The 23695-nt window shown below is 62.9% G+C and overlaps 6 protein-coding genes across 7 annotated transcripts; 3 read left to right on the forward strand and 3 right to left on the reverse strand.

The window, feature by feature from the left end:
* The first annotated feature begins 8 nt into the window (after positions 1-8).
* Positions 9-5050, forward strand: CHLRE_16g659150v5 (uncharacterized protein). The gene is made up of 7 exons (XM_043070954.1): positions 9-1125; positions 1381-1446; positions 1796-1894; positions 2211-2246; positions 2565-2772; positions 3087-3181; positions 3346-5050. The coding sequence occupies exons 1-7, from the start codon at positions 76-78 to the stop codon at positions 4567-4569; spliced, it is 2778 nt and encodes a 925-aa protein (XP_042915596.1). The 5' UTR covers positions 9-75; the 3' UTR covers positions 4570-5050.
* A 187-nt stretch (positions 5051-5237) lies between these two features.
* Positions 5238-11468, reverse strand: CHLRE_16g659200v5 (uncharacterized protein). The gene is made up of 12 exons (XM_043070955.1): positions 11075-11468; positions 10831-10918; positions 10444-10548; positions 9670-10000; positions 9150-9269; positions 8729-8828; positions 8370-8448; positions 8038-8117; positions 7553-7759; positions 7245-7342; positions 6726-7016; positions 5238-5980 (listed from the first exon to the last, which is right to left on the reverse strand). Exons 1-12 carry the CDS (start codon positions 11337-11339, stop codon positions 5756-5758), a joined length of 1989 nt encoding a protein of 662 aa, XP_042915597.1. The 5' UTR covers positions 11340-11468; the 3' UTR covers positions 5238-5755.
* A 110-nt stretch (positions 11469-11578) lies between these two features.
* Positions 11579-13941, forward strand: CHLRE_16g659250v5 (uncharacterized protein). Its single transcript, XM_001697800.2, has 2 exons — positions 11579-11894; positions 12315-13941. Exons 1-2 carry the CDS (start codon positions 11735-11737, stop codon positions 12491-12493), a joined length of 339 nt encoding a protein of 112 aa, XP_001697852.1. The 5' UTR covers positions 11579-11734; the 3' UTR covers positions 12494-13941.
* A 127-nt stretch (positions 13942-14068) lies between these two features.
* Positions 14069-15903, forward strand: CHLRE_16g659300v5 (uncharacterized protein). The gene is made up of 2 exons (XM_001697801.2): positions 14069-14700; positions 14960-15903. Exons 1-2 carry the CDS (start codon positions 14535-14537, stop codon positions 15133-15135), a joined length of 342 nt encoding a protein of 113 aa, XP_001697853.1. The 5' UTR covers positions 14069-14534; the 3' UTR covers positions 15136-15903.
* Positions 15904-16222: 319 nt separating this feature from the next.
* On the reverse strand, positions 16223-18098 carry CHLRE_16g659350v5 (uncharacterized protein). Its single transcript, XM_001697868.2, has 4 exons — positions 17911-18098; positions 17755-17784; positions 17428-17516; positions 16223-17091 (listed from the first exon to the last, which is right to left on the reverse strand). The coding sequence occupies exons 1-4, from the start codon at positions 18032-18034 to the stop codon at positions 16915-16917; spliced, it is 420 nt and encodes a 139-aa protein (XP_001697920.1). The 5' UTR covers positions 18035-18098; the 3' UTR covers positions 16223-16914.
* Positions 18099-18334: 236 nt separating this feature from the next.
* On the reverse strand, positions 18335-23513 carry CHLRE_16g659400v5 (uncharacterized protein). Of its 2 annotated transcripts, none has more exons than XM_043070957.1 (10): positions 23079-23513; positions 22943-23014; positions 22729-22881; positions 22568-22663; positions 22278-22433; positions 21469-21663; positions 21095-21226; positions 20623-20776; positions 20240-20394; positions 18335-20047 (listed from the first exon to the last, which is right to left on the reverse strand). In XM_043070957.1, exons 1-10 carry the CDS (start codon positions 23367-23369, stop codon positions 19778-19780), a joined length of 1674 nt encoding a protein of 557 aa, XP_042915598.1. In that variant the 5' UTR covers positions 23370-23513; the 3' UTR covers positions 18335-19777. The 2 variants fall into 2 exon arrangements, with proteins under 2 accessions (XP_042915598.1, XP_042915599.1); XM_043070956.1 differs by having other exon boundaries at positions 20623-20779.
* Between the last annotated feature and the right edge of the window lie 182 nt (positions 23514-23695).

Raw genomic sequence — 23695 nt, forward strand, 5'->3', positions numbered from 1 at the left:
AGTTTCGCCGGTAGCGCAGAGCTTTTCCTGTTTTCTCTTTCAATTCTCCACTATACATCCCACTGATTGCTCAGGATGAGTTCCCTGTTCGGCAACCTGTTCAACGGCAAGAGCGGCTCTGAGTCGGGAGGAGCCGGGTTGTTCTCCAGCGCGAATAAGTTCAAGAGCGATGAGCCGGCCGCGCCCGTAGCTGTTGTGGATGCCGTTCCAGCAAAAGGCAAAGCCGCCAGCAAGAAGGGCGGCAAGGAGGACAAGGCGCCCGCGAAGGGCGGCCATGCCGCCGCCGGAACTTCTGCCGCTGCCGCTGCGCCCAAGGCGCAGGCCAGTAAGCCCGCCAAGGGCGCTGATAAGCCAAAGGCGGCAGCTGCAGCGGCTCCCGCCAGCAAGGGGGCCGCTGGGAAGGCCGCAGCGGGCCCTGCGGCCGGCACGGGCAAGCAGCAGCCGAAGAAGCGCCCGGCGCCGCCTGCCGGCTCGGACGATGACGACGGCGACCTCTCAGACGATGACGAGCTGCCTCAGCAACAGCTGAAGAAGCAGAAAGGACAGCAGGGCCAGGCGCAGCTGAAGCAGCAGCAGCAGAAGGCAGCGGCGGCGGCGCAGGCCGCCAAGGCCGCCAAGGCCGCTGCTGTGGCCGGCCGGGCTGTGCAGGCCTCCCTGGACGCCGCGGCTAAGGGCAAGGCCGGCGGAAAGCGCAAGGCGGACGAGGAGGATGAGGACGAGGATCTGGACGAGGATGACGACGACCTGGATGAGGCTGAGGAGGACCTGGATGACATCCTGGGCGAGGATGAGGATGAGGACATGCTGGACGTGGGCGATGAGGAGGAGGGCGAGGAGGATGAGGACGAGGACGAGGATGAGGACGGCGAGGCCGAGGTGGGCGATGGAGATGAGGAGATGTCAGGCGGCGAGGAGGAGGACGGCGACGGGGAGGAGGAGGGCGAAGACGAGGAGGACGAAGGTGAGGGCGAGGAGGGCGGCAAGGCGAAGGCGGCCAAGAAGGCTGCGGAGCCTGAGGCCAAGAAGCCGCGCCGCAGCAAGGAGGAGGAGGCTGCGCGGCTGCGGCGCACGGTGTTCGTGGGCAACCTACCGCCCTCGTACGGCAGCGCCAAGGGGCCCAAGCTGGTGGGTGCCGGCGGGGGTTTGGGCGTGTGGGTTCGTGGGCGTGTGGGTGGTTTGGGCGTGTGGGTTTGGGTGAGAGGGGGAGAGGATGGATGGGTGGGTGGGAGTAGGAGGTCAGGTGGCAGGGTGGGGGGCTCACGTGGGCCGCAGGGCCTGGAGTGCACTCGGCGAGCACGCACAGGGGCACCCGCCTAAGCCGCACCACCACCGCCTGCAACACGCCCTGCATTCTGCATCCTCATGCACTTGCCCGTGCAGGTCAAGCGCCTGTTTGCAAGCTTTGGCACCATCGAGTCGGTGCGCATGCGGGCGGTGCCAGTCAAGGTGCGTCGCCGGGCACCGGGTGCAATGCGGCGCCGCGGCTCGTGACAGGGTCCATCGCTATTGCCCTTCGTGCCCGTGCCTGTGCCCCCAAACTGGGCGCTCGCTGGCATTGGCCTCGCGGCTGAGAGCTGCCCTGCCACGAAGCAACTCCGCGCCGCCCCGCACATTCTCTCCCTCGCTCTCTCACCGCTCCGCGTCCCTTTGTTTTCCTGACGCATGCTCACATACACCGCATCGCTCGGCCCACTCCCCCGGTGCATGTCACACACTCAAAGCCACACACACACGCACACACACACACACACACACACACACATACAAACACACACACGCACACGTGGGGCCGCAGGTGGACGCTGCCATGCCCCGCCGCAGCGCCATCCTGTCGGGCGCGGTGGACACGGAGCGCGGCCTGCCCTGCACCGCCTACGTGGTGTTCAAGGAGGAGGTGAGCGCGCGGCGCCGGCAGGGGGCTCCAGGGGCGATAACTAGTTAGTGAGGAGAAGTTGGGACGGCGCGGCTGGGGGAAGGTTTGTAAAGTGGTGAGTGACGTAGGAGAGCGGACTGGGGTGGGAGCAGTTCGGGGGTCCGGGCTGTCGTGTACGTGTGGGACGGGCAGGGGGCAGGGGGGTTGAGGCGTTGGGGCAGCAGGGCCGCCGGGCCACGGCCTCCGGTTGAAGCGCTGGCAAGCTCCTTGCCGGGCAGATTGTCCTGGATTCCACTCATGAACATCTTGCTGCACACGCAAATGGCCCCGGCTGCAGGTGTCGGCGCGTGCCGCCCTGACCGCCAACATGCAGGTGGGAGCGGTGGGAGTGGTGTGCGTGGGGAGGGGGTGAGGAAGCGGCTGGGCAGTGATGGGCTGTGACATCGGACGGGCCAGGGCCAGGGCCGGGGCTGGGCCGGCATATGTCTGCATGGAGCCCAGCCGCCACAGCCCTGGGAGTTCCAGCCCTAACACCCAGCTGTAGCTTCGCCTGCAACTGCCGCCGCTAGCAGTTCCTCCAAGCCCCAACTTCCAGTCCCAAGCTGCTCTAGTTTTTACCCTGAACACTGCAACTTCCTACCACCACCATCACCACCAACACCACCACCAACACCACCTTGCGCACCTGCAGGTGGTGGACGGCAACCACATCCGGGTGGACGCGGCGGCGCCGCCCAGTGCCAAGTCCAAGGAGGCGGCGGCGGCGGCGCGCGGCAAGAAGGGCCTGGCGGCGGCGGACAGTGACGACGAGGCGGCGGGCGGCGCCAACGTGTACGACCCCACCCGCTCCGTGTTCGTGGGCAACCTGGGCTTTCAGACCAGTGACGAGGACCTCATCGGTGAGGGAGGAGGTGGAGGGGAGGGGAGGGGATTGGAGGGAGTACACGGGAATGACGCGCCCCAGCCCAGCCCCACGCCTGCTGGGAATACTAGGGCCGGAGCGGCCAGCTCACCCCGCAAGACCCTAGTCCGGCTGCCCTGACCCCATCCGGCAACCACTCCTTCAAACCACACACACACACACTGTCTTTGCGCAACGTTTTCCTTGTGCTCTTAAACACACACACATACACACACACGCATACAGACATACACACAGGCATATACACACACAGAACACGAAATGCCGCAACCCCCGCCCCCGGCGCTGTAGGCTTCGTGCTGGGCAAGGCGGCCGACCATCCCGAGCTGGCGGACAGTGTGGAGGCAGTGCGGGTGGTGCGGGACCGAGCCACCAACGTCGGCAAGGTGCGCATTTGCAGGTCGCGGCGTGCCTGCGTCGCTCAAGTTCATTTTGGAGCCATTTGCGCCCATGCGCTTCCCTCGTTGTACAATTGTAGCCTACACGTCATGCGCTGTAACCGTGTGCCGCGCCACCCGCACCGCTGCCATGACGTGTCGCGCCAACACAGGGCTTCGCCTTCGTGCTGTTCAAGACCAAGGCCGCCGCTCGCGCCGCGCTCGCGCTGAACGGCCAGCGCCTGGCCAAGCGCCCGCTGCGCGTCACCCGCGCCAGCCGCGCCGCCGCCAGCGCGGCCGCCGGAGGCGGCGGCGGCGCCGGGCCGGGGGCCGGCCGCGGCCGCGGCGGCCGTGGCGACGCGGGCCGGGGCGGCCGCGGTGCGGGCCGCGGCGCACGCGGCGCGCGTGCGTCCGACCCGTCGACGTGGCAGGGCATCCAGACGAAGGGCAAGGTCCGGGCGGTGCTGGGCAAGGAGCGCAAGGGCGGTGAGGAGAAGCAGCGGAGTGAGAAGCGGCCGGCGGTGGCGGCGCGCAAGGCCGCGGAACGCGCCGCGTCGGGCGACGGCGACGGCGACGGTGAGCGGCCCCGGGAGCGTCGGGAGGAGCGCGGCGAGGACGGCGGCCGCGGGCGTGGCCGTGGCCGTGGCCGCGACAGCGCGGGCGCGAGGGCCGCGGCGGCGGCGCCGGACTTCCGGAGGGGCAGGGACGACGGCGACAGGCCGGAGGGCGGCCGCGGTGGGTTCCGTGGCGGCCGCGGAGGACGCGGCGGTGAGGGCCGGGGCGGCTTTGGCGGCCGCGGCCGCGGGCGCGGGGATGGGGGCCGCGGTGGCTTCGGAGGCCGGGGCCGGGACCGCGGCGACGGCGAGGGCCGGGGCGGCTTCGGTGGCCGGGGCGGAGGACGTGGCCGCGGCGGCTTTGGCGGGCGCGGGAGAGGGCGCGACAGCGATGGTGATGGTGGCGGCCGTGGCGGGTTCGGCGGCCGCGGCGGTGGTGGCCGCGGCAGGAGCAGTTTCGGCTCGCGGGACGGTGGCGATGGCGGCGGCGGCCGCGGCGGCTATGGCGGGCGTGGCAGGGGTGGCTTTGGCTCACGCGACGGAGGCGATGGTGGCGGCGGTGGCCGTGGTGGCTTTGGAGGACGCGGCAGGAGCAGCTTTGGCTCGCGGGACGGTGGCGATGGTGGCGGCGGCCGTGGCGGCTTCGGTGGCCGCGGCGGTGGTGGCGGTCGTGGCGGCTTTGGCGGCCGTGGCGGCGGTGGCCGTGGGGGGTTTGATGGGCGCGGTGGTGGCGGCGGCCGGGGCGGCTTTGGCGGGCGTGGTGGCGGGCGAGGAGACGGCGGCGGCCGCGGGCGTGGCCGCGGCGGGTTTGGTGGGCGTGGCCGCGGCAGGGGCCGGGGGTAAGCCGGGCGCGGCATGCAGTGCACTCCCTTGGCGCAGCTGGAACATGTTGTCGTGTTCCCGAAGGCTTGGGTGCTTGCGGTGTGTGCCGAGAGCGCTTGCATGTTAAGGGCTGCAGACAAGTGATGTGGTGCTCAGCCCACTCTTCCTTGAGGGTTGAAACCACTTCGGTTGTCTTCGGTTGTTCGGTTGCCGCTGCCAAATTGTAGCTCATAACTACCCACATTTTACCGACATAGCAATAGAGTAAGTAGAGTGAGGCTGTAGGCGGTCTTCATGCGGTCTGGCAGTAGAAGACTAGAAGTAGCGTGAATATCAATCGTCGTGGGGCCGGCTACAGCCTTCTACGATGTAAATTGACCGCAGCACATGCACCATTTACCATCAGCGTGGCGGGTCGCAAAGGGTCAGGGCACAAAGCGGTTAAGCTGTCCTTCAAATAAGCACCCTTTCTGAAACGGGGCTCTTGTAAGGACCTTGTAGGTGGCGTGACCCGATGTGTGCGCCAGCCGCGAGGAAAGAGAGCCAAGGCGAGGCAGGGGCAAGGCAGGGGGCGGGGGAGGAATCGGCATTCGGCACGGAGACAGCATGGATTGCGAGGCTGCCAGCATTTCATGAATGCAAGGGGCATGTGCACCCCTGGCCCCTGAACCCGCCAACCGCCGCCCGCATACACCTGGCCGTTACACAGCTGCGGCTGGCCTGCCTGCCCAAACGCGGCGCGCGTTGGAAGCTTCCGACTACCTTTGTCAGCACCAATGCCAGCAAATACAATTTGGGGATTCGACGACGCTAGTGTCGGTGCATAACAGCATAAACAGCGTACGCCAGTATGACCATCATTCTTATATGAACAGACCTTCCACAGTCCTCAACACTTTGGCTCACATGATACCAGCTGATACCAGTACACGCGTGCGTGGCTATGCACACTGGCTCCGAGCAAATACCTAAGCAAGCGAAAACGATATGCAAACTGGATTCGAGCAAGTGTACGTAACTTTAACGAGCTTTAGTGCACCCTGACGCGCCTCACACGAGCCTCATGCGCACTACACCTGCGGCTAACTCTCACTCCCCCGAGGCCACGCCCACCTGCGGCCACGCCGGCTCCCTCCCACCCTCTCTCCTCTCCTCCCCTCTCCCCCCTCCCCTCTCCCCCCCTCCCTCCCTCCTACATCCCCACGCTTCAAACCACCACAGCCCTCCGCTCCTCCCCAACCGCAACCCCCGCCGCCGCCGCCGCCCCCCCGGCGCCTGCCGCCCGCCGCGGCCGCGCGCTCATCCACATGCCGCCGTCCACCTCCAGCGTGAGGTTGACGCGCTGCCGCTCCAGCGCCGCCGCCGCCGAGCCGCCCATGCGGGCCTCGTCCAGCACCAGGTCGAAGCGCGCCGCCAGGTAGGCCAGCGACAGCTGCGCGCCGGGCGCAGAGGGTTGTGTGTGCGTGTGTCAAGGAGCACAAGGAAAAGAAAGCGGAAAGGCGTGTGTGCGGTGCAGCAACGGGACGGTGTGTGTGTGTGTGTGTTAAAGAGCACAAGGAAAACGTTGTGTGTGTGTGTGTGTGTGTGTGTGTGTGTGTGTGTGTGTGTGTATGGGTTAGTGTGTGTGCGTGTATATCAGGGTATGGTCGAGTACGGCAGTGATTTCCTTGACCGGTTTCAGGGGCCGTGTCTGGGGCTTGCGGGAGGGCTGACCATTTGGCGGCTGCGGACGCGCGTGCGTTTTTCTTTGCGCGGCTTGACTGTCGTCCTCAGATCACCTGCCCGCTGGTTCAAACGCACGTTGGCATGTGTGCGGACCTCTGATTCCCGGACCGCCGGCACTACAGCCACACAGCACAGCCCGTTGATCTGCAGCAGACCATTGCGGTCCCCCGCCACAGCCATCGGCACCAACCGCTGCGTTGGCACCCCGTGGCCCCCACCTACCTGCCCCCCCGCCCCCCGCCCACCCACCCACCTGCCTGCCCCCTCCGCTCTCCCCCTCGCTCTTTTGCACTGGGCTCGGTTTAGCTTGAGCTGGTATCTATAACCCCCTCCCCCCACACACACGCCTGCCCCCCCCGCCTGCACCCCCCCGCTGGTTTAGTTTGGGCTGGTATCTACAACCCCCCCCCCCCCACACACACGCCCACCGCCCACCCACCCCCACCGCCCACCTTGAGTTGCAGCATGCCCAGGTGCTGCCCCACACAGTTGCGGGAGCCGTCCCCGAATGGCATGAAGCGAATGGCCTTGGAGCCGCGGCCGCCGCTGCTGCTGCCGCCCTCGCCGTCGCTGTCACTGCCGCTGCTGCTGCTGCTGCTGCTGCTGCTGCTGCTGCTGCTGCTGCTGCTGCTGCTGCTGCTGCTGCTGGTGGCGGCGCGCAGGGCGTTGAGGGTGCCGGACACGGGGCAGCGCGAGGCGGTGAGCGAGCCGGCAGTGCGAGGGTCCTTACCCAGCCAGCGCGACTGCGGCAGCAGCACCAGAACAAGCAGCGGGATAACAAGCACAGGGCGTGTTGTTAAAGCCGTTGCGACCTTGCAAGGGATATGGGGTAGGCTTAGGTGCGGCCAGGTGTGATGCGCACAGTGCAGTGGAGCATGAGCAGGAGGACGGGCAAGCCGCGCACAGACAGGAGGCAGGCAGGTGTTTCACATGAGCAGCAGGTAAATGTCGGGGGCGGCAGTCAATCGCACCAGTTGGAAGTCGTGTGGCTGCTCCCAGTTGAGATTGGACAGGTGCAGGCTCCAGAACGGGATCCACACCACCACGCCGGGATCAGCCGCGAACGGGCCTGCGCGGGAGAGGCCAGGCAGGCAGTCAGGGGGGCACAACACAGGGCGCGTCCACACGCAACGACCCTTAAATGCGGGCGGTGACTGCACAACCGCCGTCCTGACATGCGCAACTGGCCCGCAAGCAGCCGGTGTCCTCCTGCCGCTGCCCCTGCCCCTGTGCCACTACTACTGCCCACCAAGCCCCACGCCCAACCACGGAAACTCACCCACGCGCGCCGGCGGTCCGTTCTTGGGGACCTCCTTGATGAGTCCGTTGGGCGCGGTGGAGTAGAGGCGCAGGCACTCGCGCACGTAGGCGTCCAGCACCGGCAGGCCGCCCAGCGCCTCGTGGGCGCCAGCCAGGGAGGCGAAGGAGGCCGTGGTGGGGTCCACGGAGGAGGGGGAGGAGGAGGAGGAGGTGTCGGGGACAAGGCCTGAAAGGAAGGCACGTTTCGGGGCAATGGTGGCGGTTGGCGCTTCTGGCGCGGGCCCCACAGGCACAGCGCTCGCCCAGCGCTCCAGGTTGCGGGCGGCGAGCTCGCGTGCAATCCGCCACTTCGCCCTGAAATGCCACACGGCTTACATGTGCGCGGACTCGTGAGGTTTCGCTTTCACAAATAACCGCACACACGACACCACAAACACACACGCACATACACACGCAACACGCGCCTTTGTCCTTGCACTTTCCTAACCCCCCCCCCCCCCGCACCTGCCCCCCGCAGCTCTGCGACGAGCTGCTCCGAGGCGTCCTTGTGTGCGTGCAGCCCGTACAGCATCCACGTCAGCGTGCTGCACACAGCAGAGCAAACACACGTTGGGGCAATGGTTGGTTGCGGGGGCGGAGGCCGGCGGGAGGCGCCGCATGCGGACGTGCGGGGCCACTAGCTTTCCCATGCAACGCCCCGGATGCAGCGCCCTGCCCCCACGGACGTGCCCCATCACGTCACCACAGCTCCCAACGAAACCGTGGCGCCCCTTGAGTCGTCACAAGCAGTCTCCCAGCGCGTACAATGAGCTTTTTCCCGTCCCCCGGCTCCTCACTTGGCTGTGGTCTCGTATCCGGCGATGATGACTGTGGCGATCTCGGCACAGATCTGCTCATCACTCAGTGCCGCGCCGCCTGTGGGTTGAAGAACCAACCACTGGGCTATTGACCGCTTCCTAGCAACCTGCACTCGGCGTTCCCACCACCCCTGCACCTCCTGGCCACGTGGCTACTGTATACGACATTACAAGAAGGGACAATCCGACCGAGGAAGAGTGCCCAGCATCCAGGTCAAGATCTCCGGCCCGAAGGGAAACCGCCCCCACGTTGTCTGCCGACCTCCACAAACCGTGGCTAATGGCCCCAGCCAGCCCGCCGCAGCCCCCCTCCCACCAACCCACGGGCCCAGCCGCACCTGGCGCCAGGGACGGGTCTGCCAGGCGCAGCAGCTGTGCGCCGAAGCTGTTGTCATCCTCGGTGGGCGCCCCGCGCGCCCGGATCTGGCGCCACACGTCCTGCGCAGGCATCGGTCGCAGCACACATACACACATACACACACATGCACGCCCACGCACACACACCTCAATCGCAGGTCCAAACGTGAGGCAATGCCGGCGGAGGCGCACGACACAGCAAATGGGCCAAGGAGGGTGTGGGAGGGCGGTGGCGCGCCACGTGGGGAGGGCCTGTGCATTGCAGCCCCACTGAGTCTGCATTGCAGCCCCACTGAGTCCGCACTAGTGGAACGTGGTCGTACACATACCACACATTGGGGGGGCTTTTAGTGCACACGTACACTCACACACACACGCGCCCGGCGACACGCTCCCTCTCACCTCCACCAGGGCGTGGAATGCCGCCATGTCCGCCGCCCCCGCCCGCGCCTCCTCCTCGTACAGCCACGGCAGCAGCCGCCGGCCCACGCTGCGCGCCCGCTCCCCGCACTCGTGCATCGCCTGTGCGCCATCGCGGCGCCATGGTGCAGCGCCAGCCGCAACTCCGGTTAGCGCAACCACCGCAACAAAGCACCACAGGTGGGCTGGGGCTTGCAATCAGGGGAAACATGCTCCCGAAGCCTTCACCCGTGCCCTGCACCACAGTGCCGACACCTACCGCTAGTAGTAGGCCCCCTCCCGGTCCACTTCAACCACCTCGAGTACTCCAACCACCTCAACCAGAATACGGTAGGAGCACCCAACCCACAGCCCAGCCCCTGCCCAGACCCCTGCACCCGTGCGTATTCCAGCAGCTTGCAGCGCATCCCAGCACGTTTTGGGTTTGGGCCTCGAATCCTCTGCGCACCCAGGTGCACCCACCGACTCTCTTTTGTCTCTACCTAAATGATTTCATACCCACCGACTCAATCAGGGAGGGCAGCTGCGCCGCCGCCGGGTCGTCCAGGCATCGGAAGTCAATGCCGAAGGCGCTCAGTCCCAACATGTCCAGTGTGAGGCACTTGGCCAGGTGGTTCATCTCGTGACTGGTCAGGCCCGTGGTGCTGTTGATGCTGGCGGTGCTGCTGCTGCTCGTGCTCGTGCTGGTGCCGCTGCTGTCGCCGTAGACAGCAGCGTGTTGTTGTTGTTGTTGTTGTTGTGACTGCTGCTGCTGCTGCTGCTGGCGGTGGTAGCTCTGCTCCAGCAGGTCACCCAGCTTGGCGACACACTGAAGGATGATGGGATAGTGCAGGCTGCAGGGGGGGCGGGGCGGAGAGGCGGGCGATGCAGCAGCGTGCGGGGGTAGGGGTTAAGGCTCGGGTGTGCCAGACGTCAGATGGTGTTTGGGGCCACACCCGTGTCAGAGCATGAGCACCCGGCACCATCACCACGTGCCAGCTGATGTCAGTTGCAAAGCAGTTCGCTCCGCACACCAGTTGCACCCGGCGCGTCCCAGGCAATCCTCACACAGACACCGCTGTCGTATAGGTTACATGGCACACACACTGCGCAGCCGCATCACCCGTCAACATGGAGCCAAGCGGCGCACCGCCAGCGTCCTCCAGCGTCCTCCACCTGCACCACAGCGACCCCCGCCCCCGCCCCTGACCCTGCCCGCACTCCTGCAGCCCCCGTCCCCGCCCCCGCCCCTGCACCCCCCAGTTGCACCCGCCAGCTGCACCCGCCCGCGCCTCACCTCATGCTGCCTGGCCCTATGGCGGGTCCGTAAGCCCTCCGCACCGCTCGCCAGGTGGTCGTGTTCTCAGCCACTGTGAACAAACCCTGGACGCCCGCGTGCGGGCTGCGCGGACGACGGGAGGGTGGCGGCATGTGACATCAAGTACGGTATGCGCGAGTATCATCTACAAGTTGCGCCCAGTACACGATGAGCCTAAGGTCTGGTAACCTAGATTATACAAGTCTAAACGCCTGATACATTGGCGCCGTTCCCCTTGATGTTCGTCTGCATTCCGGCCTGGGCATGCGGCCTTTGCCAGCACGCGCAAGAGCTGGGTGTCAACTGTCAAGGCCCTGCACGTGCCCCATGCACGCCAGGCTCCCTCCGCCGCACCCTGACCCACACCTGATGGCCGAATCCCACATCGCATATCCAGTGGACTTGGGCAGGCCCGCACTGCCGCGACCCACAATGCCAGCGATGAGGGACGGCTCTGCGGCAGGCGCCAGACCATGGCATGGGCAGCAGCCAAAGCCACAGCGGCCAGGTGAGCAGCGTGTCAGCGCAACACCCCGTGCCAAATGTCTAACGCCCGTATCATCTTGTGCCCACATTTCAGCCCCCTGGCACGCAGCCTCTATGCACCCACCTGTGACCACTAGGTACTTGCGCCCCACAATCTCCATAGCGTACACGCCGTTGTACTGCTCCGACCACTCCAGCATCTTCTTAGGAAAGAACTTGGTGGCCAGGTAGGCGGGTAGCTGGCCAAGCCACGGAAGGCCGGGAGGGCCGGGAGCGCGCTGCAGCGGAGGGAGGTCGGGCGCGCCAGCAGGCCCAGGCGTTGAAGCGCCTGTGCTGGCGTGCAGCGGTCGGCACCGCGCCGCGTGAATTCGGCGCGGCGCCGTATGCATGCGGTTGCATGGCCTACAGTCTGAAAGCGGCCTGACGCTGGTCATCAGTCGTCCGCGCGCGAATGATTGCCCGAGGGTCCCTGGTCCCAAACTGAGCGAAACCACCACGGCGTGTCGGGTACGCTATGTTCAAGGATTTAAGAGGGCTGCTTTAATTTGTTGCATTGTGAGCAACGGGCATCAATGCAGCGGATGAGCAATCACTGCGAAGTCTTCAGCTGCTGGCTCGTTGCGTGTGTACAGACGGTGTGCCGTTGATACAGTAACTGGGGATGATTGTATCACGACAGAACTGTGCCTAAATTCCAAGCAGTACTTCAACAAGAGTTTTCTTTGCATTGAAGCGTCCAACGACGAGCTGTGCTTGAGTACCTGTTAGATTTAAGAAAGCTCAGATGACTAGCAACACGTTCACGCAGGAGGAGGTAGCAAAGCACAACCAGGCCGGGGACTGTTGGATAATCGTCGCGCGGAACGGCCAACGGAGCGTGTTTGACGTGTCAAACTATCTGAGGTCGCACCCAGGCGGCTCGCGCATCATCTTAGAAGGGGCAGGTGCGCGGGGGTTGCCGCAAGTTTTTTGTCGAGGTGGAGGGTAGCTGCAGCCGGGGGTAGCTGCGCCGGCGTCGGGTATGCCGCCGCCGACAGCGCGTGGTGACAGCACCTGGAACACACCTGCCAGCACCCGAAGTTCAGGCGCTTATGGAATTGGCCTCAAGATCATTGGGAGTGCAGACGGGGGTGAGGGGGGCTTCTCAGCTTGGAGTGGGAAGGGCCAGCCGCGAAACGGGAGGCGGGTGGCCATCAACAATACACATCAGGACCGGTCCTTCCACTGATGCTATGGCAGCCGCGTTAGCATCAAACGGGCCTGCTGCAAGATTGCTCTAAAGCTGTACAGGGCATGCTAGCAGAAGCTTTCACCCGTGTCCGCCACCCGCGTCCGCCATCCCTCGCATCATTCATGGCTCACAGGCACAGACATGACGCAGCAGTTTTTTTCGGTGCGGCACAGCCCCGCTGCGCTGCGCGCCTTGGACCGCCACTTCATTCGGCTGCTGGAGCCGCCGCCGGGCCCGGAGAGCTTCTGGGGTTGCTTATCCACCTGGTTCAAGGGGCGGACGCCGGCTACGGCTTTGACGGCGAGCACTTAGCCGACCTCGTGAAGGCACAGAACAAGGGCCGTAAGGCACAGGGCAACTTGGCAGGGCTGGCGACGGGGATCTGCGTGCTGTGTGCTGGTGTGGCATAGTCCGGTACTGTGCAAGGCATGTTGGCACCGCAACGTCAAGCGGAAGCAGCGTGGCATCGAGCTAGACACGGAGCTGGATGTGGTCGACCTGCGTGACAGTGACTGACCGATGACGGATGAGCGCCACTGCATGAGCAGCAGCATTGGTGGGCTGGGGGCTGGGGCGTAGCATTGCTTTCAGGCGAACACTTGACTCTTGGACCTGTGGTTGGTATGTTGGGCTGCCTGTGTGCATGCATGACCAAACTCTGGCCCTTTGGCTGAGGGCACGGCGGTACGGCATGCAAGCGCAGCAGCATGACAGCGGCAGAAGACAATCCTGCTCCTGCTGCTCCTGCTGCCGTTGAATGGGCTTTGTTCAGGAGCAGATTGGTGACTGGAGAACACATGAAATGAATGAGCAGGTTACGGTTGCGTTCATTAAGGTATCGTTAAAACCTGGGTCACAGCCGAGACAGTACCACGACGCGCCTGCGGGCTGAAGCAAGGCCGGTGTGTATTGATGCTCCTGTGGAGGGGGCGAGGCGGTGGTCCCAGAGTAAATGATTAGGGCAGTGGGAGCCTGCAACACGGCTCAGTGCGCCCGGTAGTAAGCGGCGTTTTGATGATGTGCGTGCATTCATCCTTTTTATCCATGCACTCGTTTATCCACGTGTGGGGTAGTGACATAACCTGCTTGAGGGAACAGGCGCATCGGCGGCATTGCATGCTCCTGCATGCTCCAAGCCCGCTGACGTCGCCTGGCGGCACGTTGTTGCCAGGTTTGACTGGGGCGTGTGCGTGCAAACAAAATAAGTGCGAGTCAAGGAGATGCCGCCAATTGATTGGCCTTCCTGACGGCCTGGTGTCGCAGTAGAGCGCGCGTGAAGCCGCCATTCATGATGTTTGAATGGAGTGAGAAGCAGATTCTTTGGACTGCTAGTAGATTGAAGGCGTTTCGTTGTACTGTGGCGCATTATCTGGGGGATGGTTTTGGTATCTAAACATTCAACCCCGTGGCCGTTGACGTCAAGGCTCTGACTAGGGGCGTGGAGTGGTAGAGCTACTTTTGTGCTGGCGTCATGGCCCTTGGTATGACGGTGTTATTACGCGCATGCACTACCGCACAGTTGCACTGCTTGCGGTTTTGACGTCCTGTGGTGTTTGTGGGGGAGATGTAAGGTGCGGCGTTGACTCGGAATCTCAGGCACTCCTGCTCTGGTGCCTATGGGCGTCTACGGGTGCCTTCCCTGCTCTGGCAGGTTGTGCGTACCAGACCCTGGGGCTCCTGATGATGCGTAGTAAGCCGTAAACAAGCGCTATCCTCACGCGGCTCTTCTTGGGGCTACGGCTATGTAAGCAACAATCTGAAGCCAGAAGGCCAGCAGCGGTCCCCCACCCGGGCGAGCTCTGCCGCCCGCAACCGCTTTGGCGGCTGTGCCGGATCCGTGCAGCGCCGTACATGTCCGCCGCATTCATTCATGTGTGGGGTTGAAGAGCATAAGCATTAGCAGAAGCTGTCTGAAGGCAATCCGGCCAAGCCAAGCAATGCGTCACCACCGGTCACGAGCAACCGCACAACCGAAGCGATTACGGAGGCGCGCCGTCACTGCACCCTATTTAATGGCTTCAATTGACGCGATATACGTCAAATCACCATGCAACACATAATGACTCCGCGCTCCGCTGGGCCGGTACGCCTTGGCAGCGGCAGTCTCTCATATACGAAGACATACGCGAAGGACCCGTAGACCTGGCGTACGCTGACGGCATTGTTTATATGCATGGCTAGCTTCCAATCACAAACAAACACACAGAGGACTCACAGGAGGACTCAAGCTCCGCTTCCCCTTCTCTGGCTTTCCTACTGAAATTGCTGACAATTGAAAGCGTCATAAGTTGTTTCTGCAAACGCTTAAACGTAGACACCTCTCTCTGGCGCACAGTGTCAGCACCGTCCCGACATGGCGAACACGGCCCCGGTCATCCCTTTCAATGTACTTCAACAGCACGCGTCTAGCTCCAGTTGCTGGATCGTTATCACCCGGGACGGGCAGCGGAGAGTGTATGATGTGACAAACTACCTGGAGCACCATCCTGGCGGCAAGGCTGTTATTGCGAACCTGGCAGGTAGGGACGGGTTCGCACGCTGGGGCGAGGTGTGAGGGGGCCGGGTTGCGGGGACGCCCGGCGCTTTGGCAGTGTCAGCACACGACAGCTCGCGTTCATACCCTTTGGATACAGACGAGGGTAACGTTCCCAACAGTTCCGTGCATTGCGAGCCTCGGGTGCCATAATGCCGCATCCATCACACACTGATTGGGCACCTAAAGCGTAGATAGGCCACACAACCCCTGTCTCCGATCACGTATCTGCATTTCACCCCCAGGACGTGACGCAACGCGAGAATATGACAACACTGGTCACAGCAAGGCCGCCCAGCGACTTCTAGACCGCTACTTTATCGGCCTCCTCGAGCCCGGGGCACCCCTGCCGGAGTCGTGCCACGGCGCTGCGGGCAAGGCAGAGAAGCCTGGCATCTTCAAGCGTTTGTTCAGCTTATAGCATGGAGGGACAGCTTGAGCTCGCTTCTGGCGTCTGCAGAGGCGCATGTTGAAGATGGTTGGAGCTGGTGCATACTTATGGATGGCGCAGTGGCGTGGCGCCCGCAGGTTGAGAGGTCTCGCGAGAGCTGAATCACGGTAGCATGGTCATGGAGGCCGTCTGCCATGCAGCGCACCGCTTGCATCAATTCCAGTTGTCATGTACATACTGCGCAACGCGTCGGCCTTAGCGCCATAGATGAACATATGATGCATGCGTGCTTGGCAGTTAGCTAATTTCTTGGGTATACTCAGGCGAGGGCGTGCGAGCCGCTTAGTAGCAGTAACAGGGATTGCAACGGTTGTGAGGGGCCAGGAGCGAGGGGCGACTGGGCGTGCTCACAAGCCAGCAAAGCGCATGATTGCAATCACTTGAGTCTAGAAACCAGGGCCATGGGCGCAGGGTATTTATTCATGGTGGTGGGCTAGTGGCACAGCTTAGACTGTGAATTTTAGCTCGCGTAATAAGCCCAAGGTTGCCGTATTCGTACGCTGTGAACGGCAGACTGCACAGGAGGGAGACGTGTGGTGCATTGGTGCAGCGCAAGCTGCCGTGAAAGATGTGTCCCTGACCCATTAAAGCGGGCTGCATGGATGTGACATCGTATCCCGCCTGCTGTGTACGGTACCACGGCGGTGAGGCTCAGGGGCACGAGCAACACACCTGGGCCGTGGCGAATCCGCACATGGCTGGTTGCGCATGGCGGCCTCCTTGTAAACTAGATCACCGCTGGCTTACCGTACCTGACCGTACTGTGCGGTGTCCCCGGTTGCGAGGGTCGGCGGACAAGCAGTGGGTTTGCGTTTCTCGCAGGGCCTGAGATGGTTCCCTACGCTGTTGGGCCGCCACACCCCTGCTGGTTGATGGCCAGGGCTGGCCAGCGTTGTCCCTTCTTGCAATGCCGCATGCACGGCAACGGGAGGCATGTTGAAGGGTGCGTTGCCAGGTAAGTGCATGTACGCTGGCGTATGCACGCAAGGGGAGGCCTCTCCCCTGATGTATGCTGGTGGCAAGCTGGACTGTTGGGCGCAGCCCGAGATGTCCTGCTATAAACTGCTCTTCAATTTGTCCGTCTCAGACTCTCAGTATGAGCCTTACACAATCCTTCACACCAGTGCTAAGCTGTTTCAGCTCCAAAGGAACATCGCGATGAGCCCACGTACGCTCCATGCTTCCACTCACTCCCCTCTCCTCGCAGCCTACAATGCGGCTTGTCAGCCACTGGGCATACGACGTGCCTCCACTCCCTGCCATCACGCATTCCAGTGCCTCACTCGTTACGCATGCCCATAAACAGGCCCACTGCACCTCCGCTGCTCGACTACCGCCATACCCTGCCCGTCCAAACCTCACAGTAGCAATGTCAAGTTCGTGCTCTACTGTGAGGTACCGCAATTGCAGTAGTATCCTTCAATCATCTTAGTTGCCTGCTCGTCAGGACTCAGTTGTCCGATGCACGCACTCTATCAAAATGCGCATACTCCAGCATGCCTGGTCCATACCACCTCCGCAACGAAGCGCAAGCTGCTGTTAAGCTCCTGTTGTTTAAGCTCCCACCGACAAGCCCTGCTGATAACGCCGCCGGCACCAACGAGCGACTCCACGAGCAGGTCCTGCGCTGCCGTGTCGTCACAGGCCCATGCAGTCGGAATCCCATGCATCCCGCGCCGACACACATTGGCCGCTCCTGGCACTGTTTCAAAATGACCGGCCATGAGCCGACATGCCTGGTGCAACCGCTCATGCAGACTTCTTCTGGCTCATCATGTAGAAGTTGAGCGCCAGCGCCAGCGCCAGTATGAGCAGTGGGAGGATGACGTGGAATGTTCGCGTCGCCGCACTCTTAGCGGGCTGCTGCTTCGCCGCGTTGGCGCTCTGCGGAGGCACCTTGGCCACGGCGGGAGCGCTGTCGCCACCCTGTGTGCGGGGATGTGTAGGACATGGTGGGTGTCAAGGCAGTGCGTTGTCCAAGCGAATGCACCTGTTTGCAACAGCTGCGCCGTGGAAAAACACATACACCGCCTCTACCTCTCGTCCCTTGGGCGCGGCCTGTTGGACATCCGCATTCCCAGGACCTGCCGTTGCTAAGTTCCTCAAGCTTAAGCAGACTGGCCAACCACAGTCAGCCCAAGCGCTGCTCCATCCCCTTACCTAGTAGCCAATCGCGCCTCCGCTCCAACGCACGCTACCACCCCAGGTTCACCCCTACCAACTCGGCCGCTGTTGTGCTGCTGTCCATGATGGAGAACGCACCTCAAACTCTCCGATCACGTACTTCTCCAGAAGCTTCTTTGCAGAGTTGCTGTGCCCAATCTCCTCAAAATCTTGGGTGGCATCCTTGCCTGCGACCCAAGGACCACTTTCAGAACGGTGCACAGAAACTCTTCCGAGGCATCCCCTTTGCGAGCATCACCATCGAGACCACATCCCCTTGCAAGCATCCAACCCGCAACGCTTGCGGGTTGAAAGGCGAGCCGATGGCGCCAAGCGCACCCCGCGGCTTGATCGCTAAGGCCGGCAATCCCTAGTTTACAGCTATAGCATACAAAGCTGAATCTGCAGCCGTCATCAAAGGCTCACCCGTCGAGGTGAGGATGATGTCATACCCGCCTGCAGCGCGAGCCAGAGAGCAGTCGACAACAGTACCTGGTCAGTCCAACCTAGCATAGCGCCACGTAAATAAGTCTCCAGCTCCAGGTGACCCAGTCCTTTACGCCGATGCGCGCAGCTCCGCACCTGGGTGCTCCTCCAGGAACTCGGTCACATCGTAAACCTTCCCGTGTACAACTAGCCAGCACGACTTTTCTGTCGTGTGCTGCTTCAGGTCAGCGACACCGTATGTTTTCCCTGAGGGGGCCATTTCTTCGTGTCGATCAGGCGGGAGAAGGGCAGGTCAGCAGCAAAGAGAGCGCAGGCGTGTTAATTGGAAAGGTACTTCTTACCGTGTCCAAGTTTTAAAATCAAATCGATTGCGATGGTACGCGTGGCCCCCATCCGCGGCCGCCGGTACACTCGCCCACCCGCCCGATTCCCCCGCCAGCCCGCCCGCCCGATTACCCGAGCAGCTGGCCATTGCCATGCTTACGAGTAGTCGAAGCCTGCTGCGATGCAGACGGGTCACGGCAGTCTGGGCCGCCCCGCCCCTTGACTGCCATTCTGTTCGAGAGGGTGATTACAGCCCTTGCCAGCGGACTGCTCTCGCGTCCCCCTCAACTGGCTCGACGTTATCCTCCCATTGTCGCATTGCGGCACACGGAATAAGGCCCAAGTTGGAGTAGCGGGGGGCTAAATTTCCGTTGCGCAATCGCAGCGTCCCCTCATCATTGCTCCATGAATTGAAACTCACTACCTACGGCCATTGCGTATCCTTGATACTCTCGTTTACTTCCTTTCTGTGCGTCCGTGAGTCATGTGCAGCACAGCCCTGCCTCGCGGCACGCCGTCCCAGTCAGTACCACACCGCCACCGTAGCAGCCCACATGCAAGCCCTGCGCACCGGGATGCTTCAAACCGCCACCTAACGGTCCGCACACAGCCGAGCACTCCTACCAGCCGGCAAGCCTTTCCTCCACCGTTTCTTCCTTGGGGCACACTACCTCGCACCCGCTTGCCGCCAGCACATGAGGGTTACGCGCGTGCTAACACACCATGCTGTGTCTCAGCCACCAGCGCCGGCCCGTCAGTTCCACACACGGCGTTGCCCGATACGCTGCACTCGCATGTGCGGCCTTGCCATACCACCCATACCGGTGTCCTGCTGCATCACTCCACGCTATCCACTGCGTCAGCGGCGGATGTCCTATCGTTCTATGCCGATATGACATCAAGTGGGCTTGCGCCCTCGTGTTCCTTCACACCTCATAGCAAGGTCAATTCATACGTGTAACGGATACAAACAAAACTGTGTGCAGCCTTTGACACCAAAGGACGTGCCTCGAGACAGGGCGGCCCGCAAACCCTACCATGCACGGTTGCCCAAATGCATTAGATGACAATGATAAGCACATTAACTCTAACTGCACACGTGACAAATCTCCGCGCTCGACAATCCCTTGTGACGGTTGTGGGCTTCAGCCGTGAGGCTTGCCTGCGCTGTGGGCGCCGATACATGAGAAGCAACTTGCGAACCGATGCTACCCAGGCCCGCCCCGCCCCCCGCTAGCCCCGCCCCAATCACAACACGCTCACCAGAGAGCTATGCTCATGCGCGTCACACACGAAATAGCGCAGTGCGGACGTTGATGGTGGAATTCCTATTCAGCGGTCGCGCTGCAAGGAACTATCCCTAGGCCGCAAGGGCTCAGCCACCCACGGATGGGCTGCAGGCGCGTGCCGGAGCAGCCCCTCCCAGGAGCCGCTGCTGCCTGCTGGAGTACAGTGCCCGTACAACGCCGCAGGGCTGCCTCAAACGCCAGGTCAGCACTTTGGCCGTCTGCACTGTAAGCGCAATAGCTGCAATAGGTGGCCGCTTGCTGCCGCCCTCCGCATGCAGAGCTGCCACGCCAATGCCCTGAAGGTGCCGCGCCGCACCGCCGCGTACCGTAGCGCCTCACCCTCCGCCGCGCCGCTGACATCGCTGCCGCCTGCTGCTTGCACCGCGCCTCTACTTCCCGCGCAGCTTGGAGAGTAGGCCTTGCTTGGAGGCGGGCTTGGCCTCCAGCTGCCGCTTCTCCTCTTCTAGCGCCATGGCGTTTAGGTGCTGCAGCCGCGGCGTGAGCTCGCGGAAGCTGGGCCGCGACGCCGGGTTGCCAGTCCAGCACGCCTCCATCAGCTCGCCCAGCAGCGGAGGGCAGTTGGCCGGCACGCCGGGGCGCAGCCCCTTCTGCACCACGCCCACCGCCGCCTGCAGCGGCGTCATGTCCGCGTACGGCACCTGTGCAAGGGAGAGCGGCAGGGGCGTTCAATCGTAACGGTACAACAAAGAGGAAAGCGAAGGGAGGGCAGAGCGTCACCAAGCAAGCTGCAGAAATGGGTTTGAGTCTGTAGCCGGAACTGAGTCGTGGCAGTGCCACGTAAACCATGACTGTGAATAAATAAGCAAGCAGGCACGCCGTTGCATCCGCACCTTGCACGTGAGCAGCTCCCACAGCACTATGCCGAAGCTGAACACGTCCGCCTTCTCGTCGTAGGGCTTGTGCTCAATCACCTCCGGTGCCATCCAGCGGTACGTGCCCGTCTCCGCCGTCATGTGCCCCGTCGTCTCAATCACACGCGCCACACCTGAGCAGCAGCAATCACCAGCCATGTCAGTCCAGCGCCAAAAGTGCCTACATACAAGCTTTGTTCACTTCGTCCCGCCCCGCTTCACTTCTCCACAACCCTTTTCTCTTCCACTGCTGCGCCCCGAAACCCCCAGCGCCTCTGCTGGGTCCCACCGGCCTTGCCGGCCCAGAACAGCCATCCGCTTCGGTAGCCCTGTGCCACCCGACCCCGGGTTGGGCGCCTCACCGAAATCCGCAATCTTCACGATCGCGTTGTCGTCCATCAGCAGGTTGGCTGCTTTGAGGTCGCGGTGGATGATCTTCCGCTGGTGCAGGTAGTCCATACCCCGCGCCACGTCCGCCGCGAGCTTCAGAATGGCTGACAGCTTGAGCGGGCCCTCCTGCTGGTGAACAGCAGGCGGTCGCGGGGTTAGCAAGGTGCCGGTCAGAAGGACTGGCAGGCCCGGCAGAGGAGGAGCGTGCGTATGTGTGCATGTGTGCGTTGAGTGGAACGTAAACGCACGCGCGCCCGCCAATGCGCTGAGTGTGTGGAGCAACGTGCGGGACGATAAGATATCCCTGCATGTTGCAAGACTCCTGCACGATGCGCTCCATTACAACGAGCCCATAACCCCGAACCCTCAATTGCATGCACTTAACGAGCCGAACCGTGACGAAGGCCCCGCAAACCCGTCAGGACATATCTCTCTTCCTCTCACCCGCCGGATGTAGTCGTACACGCTGCCTCCAGACATGTACTCAAACACGATGCACAGGTTGGGTTTCCGCGTACATGCGCCGATGAACTGCACCACGTTTTTGTGCCGCACTTTCCGCATGATCGCCACCTCCTGCAGATCAACAGCCACATGGCGCGGCGCAGCCAGTCAGCAGGCATCAAGTCAAGCGAGCGGCCTCCTTCGCTAAGAGCCAGTGGCCAGTCGTTGTAATGTGTGTGGATGCAACACGCGCCCAGCCCGGCCGGCACCCTGCACCCCTGCCCGGCTGGCACTGCCGCCGCATGCCGCACACATGACTCCCAACGTCCGACCTGCCCGCCCGCTCTCGCTTCACCCAGCCGCTCCGCCCCCACCTGCAGGAACTCCTGGTACTGCGATGAGTCGTCGTGCACGTCCTTCAGGATCTTCACCGCCACCTCCTGCCCGCAGTACGTGCCCTTGTACAGGTTGCTGAACGCCCCACTGGCAATCTTTGCCTCTATGTGCAACTGCGTGATGTCAATCTCCCAGTCGTCAACCGCCGGCGAGTCCGGCCGCGGGCCCGCCAGCTGCACGTCATGGCGCGAGCGGCGTGGCCGGGGAGACGGAGAGCGATAGGTCAGTGCATTTCGGGCAGCGTGGTGCGGGCGTTGCAATATGGGGTTGGAGGCCACATTGTGCTGTTCGGCTGACAAAAGGGTGCGCAGCACCTACGCACGCAGACCCTGGCACATGCCCGCTCTTCTACCCCAACGGCTGCGTAAGCCGAGGCAGCGGCAAGAGCTGCTGTTCCCAGCACTTGTGCACTGCCTGGTGTTGAGGCAGAGCTGTCGTGAAAGGACGGGTGCCCGAAAATCACAATGTTGCTGTTCTATAGCCACACCCGTAGAGCACTGTTGCTATGCCCCGTGTACTCTGAACTGTACGTCCCAGTCCCCGCAGTGTGCTGGCAGCCCACCATAGCGTAACCGGCTTCGCCGGTAGCGAGTGGCGACAGCGCTTCCAGAGCGCGCTTGCGGCTCTGCAGCACCTGCAGTCACCCCAATCCCCGCTGCTGCCGCTCGCTCCGTGCACAGCCGCGCCAGGATCACTGGATGCGAATGCGGTCCAGATCTGGGGTCGTGTCCTATGCCTGGCCACATACCGACCACCCTCCTCCTCTCCTCCCCAACCAGCCGCTCACCATGCTGAGGTTGGGAGGCGGATCCGCCGGTAACCGCAGCGCCGGCGCGGGCCCCGCTGCTACCGCTTGCTGTTGTTGTGCCGCCCCTCCCTTGGGAGGCGGCGGCGGCATCTGGAGCAGCCGCTGCCCCAGCAGCTCTTCGAGATTTTGCCCGGGCTGCAGGCAAGCGAGACTCACATCTTAGCCGCAACGATGCGCACAGCGTGCTCCCACACTTCGCGGCACATCGTATGCCCACGAATAACGCAGGGGTCGCACGAAACCCCTTGGGTATTGGCTGTGGCGCTCACCTGGGGCTGCCATTGATCCACAACGAACACGTCCAACGAGAAGCTGTCGTTCGTGTTGAAGGCGTGCGCTTCCCGGATGTTAAGCCCCAAGTCCCCCTGCAGTGCGGGCAGCTCCGTGAGCAAATCGCGTCGGCGCACGTTTCTCGCTATGCCATGCTCACCAGCGCCTCCGAAAGTCGGCTGAGCAGCTTTGGCTGGTCGACCGACGCTATAGTGATTTCATAGAACACCGGGTGCTCCTCGCGCGGCCCTGGCCCAGAAGATGCCTCGGCCTCGTGTCCTTCGGCCCGCTCCCCGACTTCGAGCGCCAGCGCCTGCGTTTTCGTGCCTCCTTTAGCGACAAGCCCGACAAGCCGAGAGCCTGAAACTTCCTACCTGGAGGTTCGGCGAGGAGCCGAACGCTGGCCGGCAAAGCTGGCCTAGTTTCTTGGAGTTTGCCCGGGTGAGCTGCAACGGGCGGAGGAACGAGTCAGAGGTGTACTTCCGACTCAGACGTGCTGCCCACGCATACCTCGTGGGGAGAAGATACACCATCAGCCCGCGGGCCGACTATTTCTACCGGCCGGACCGCAAATGACACCGTGGTGGGGTCGGCCCGGGCCTCATCTAATAGCCGCTTGTGGCTGAGCACGTCCAGGCCGTCCACGTTCACATCTAGAGCATATCTAGTAGGGAGCCGGTCAAAGTGCTGGCGAATGCCCTCAAGAAGGGAGGAATCCAACTCGACGTCGCCGCGCTCGGAGAGTCGCGCGACGAAGGCCTCGCACACGTCAGCCTTTGTCCGCTTCCGACCAGAAGACATTGGCGCTGCACCTAGAGCTACTAAGCTACCATACGAGGAGGATATCCCAAAGCCAGGCTGGTGTAGGACCGTCACCATCCCCGCGCAACAAAGGCGGCAACAACAAAGCTAGCAGAATCGCAGCAGACGTAGTTAAGTCATCGTGTATATCAAGTGCGGGGTTAATTGCAGCGGACGCGTTAGGGCGCGAGGAATATGGCACAGACCGCCATGTCAGCATTATAATGCATCGGCGCAAAGTTCAAACCATGACTTGGCTAAAGCGTCTAAGACATCATATGCATACTACGTAGGGATCTGGCGAGCAGCTATTCGCGGAAGCGGGC

Source organism: Chlamydomonas reinhardtii, chromosome 16 (assembly GCF_000002595.2).
Source record: "Chlamydomonas reinhardtii strain CC-503 cw92 mt+ chromosome 16, whole genome shotgun sequence".
Taxonomy (NCBI): domain Eukaryota; kingdom Viridiplantae; phylum Chlorophyta; class Chlorophyceae; order Chlamydomonadales; family Chlamydomonadaceae; genus Chlamydomonas; species Chlamydomonas reinhardtii.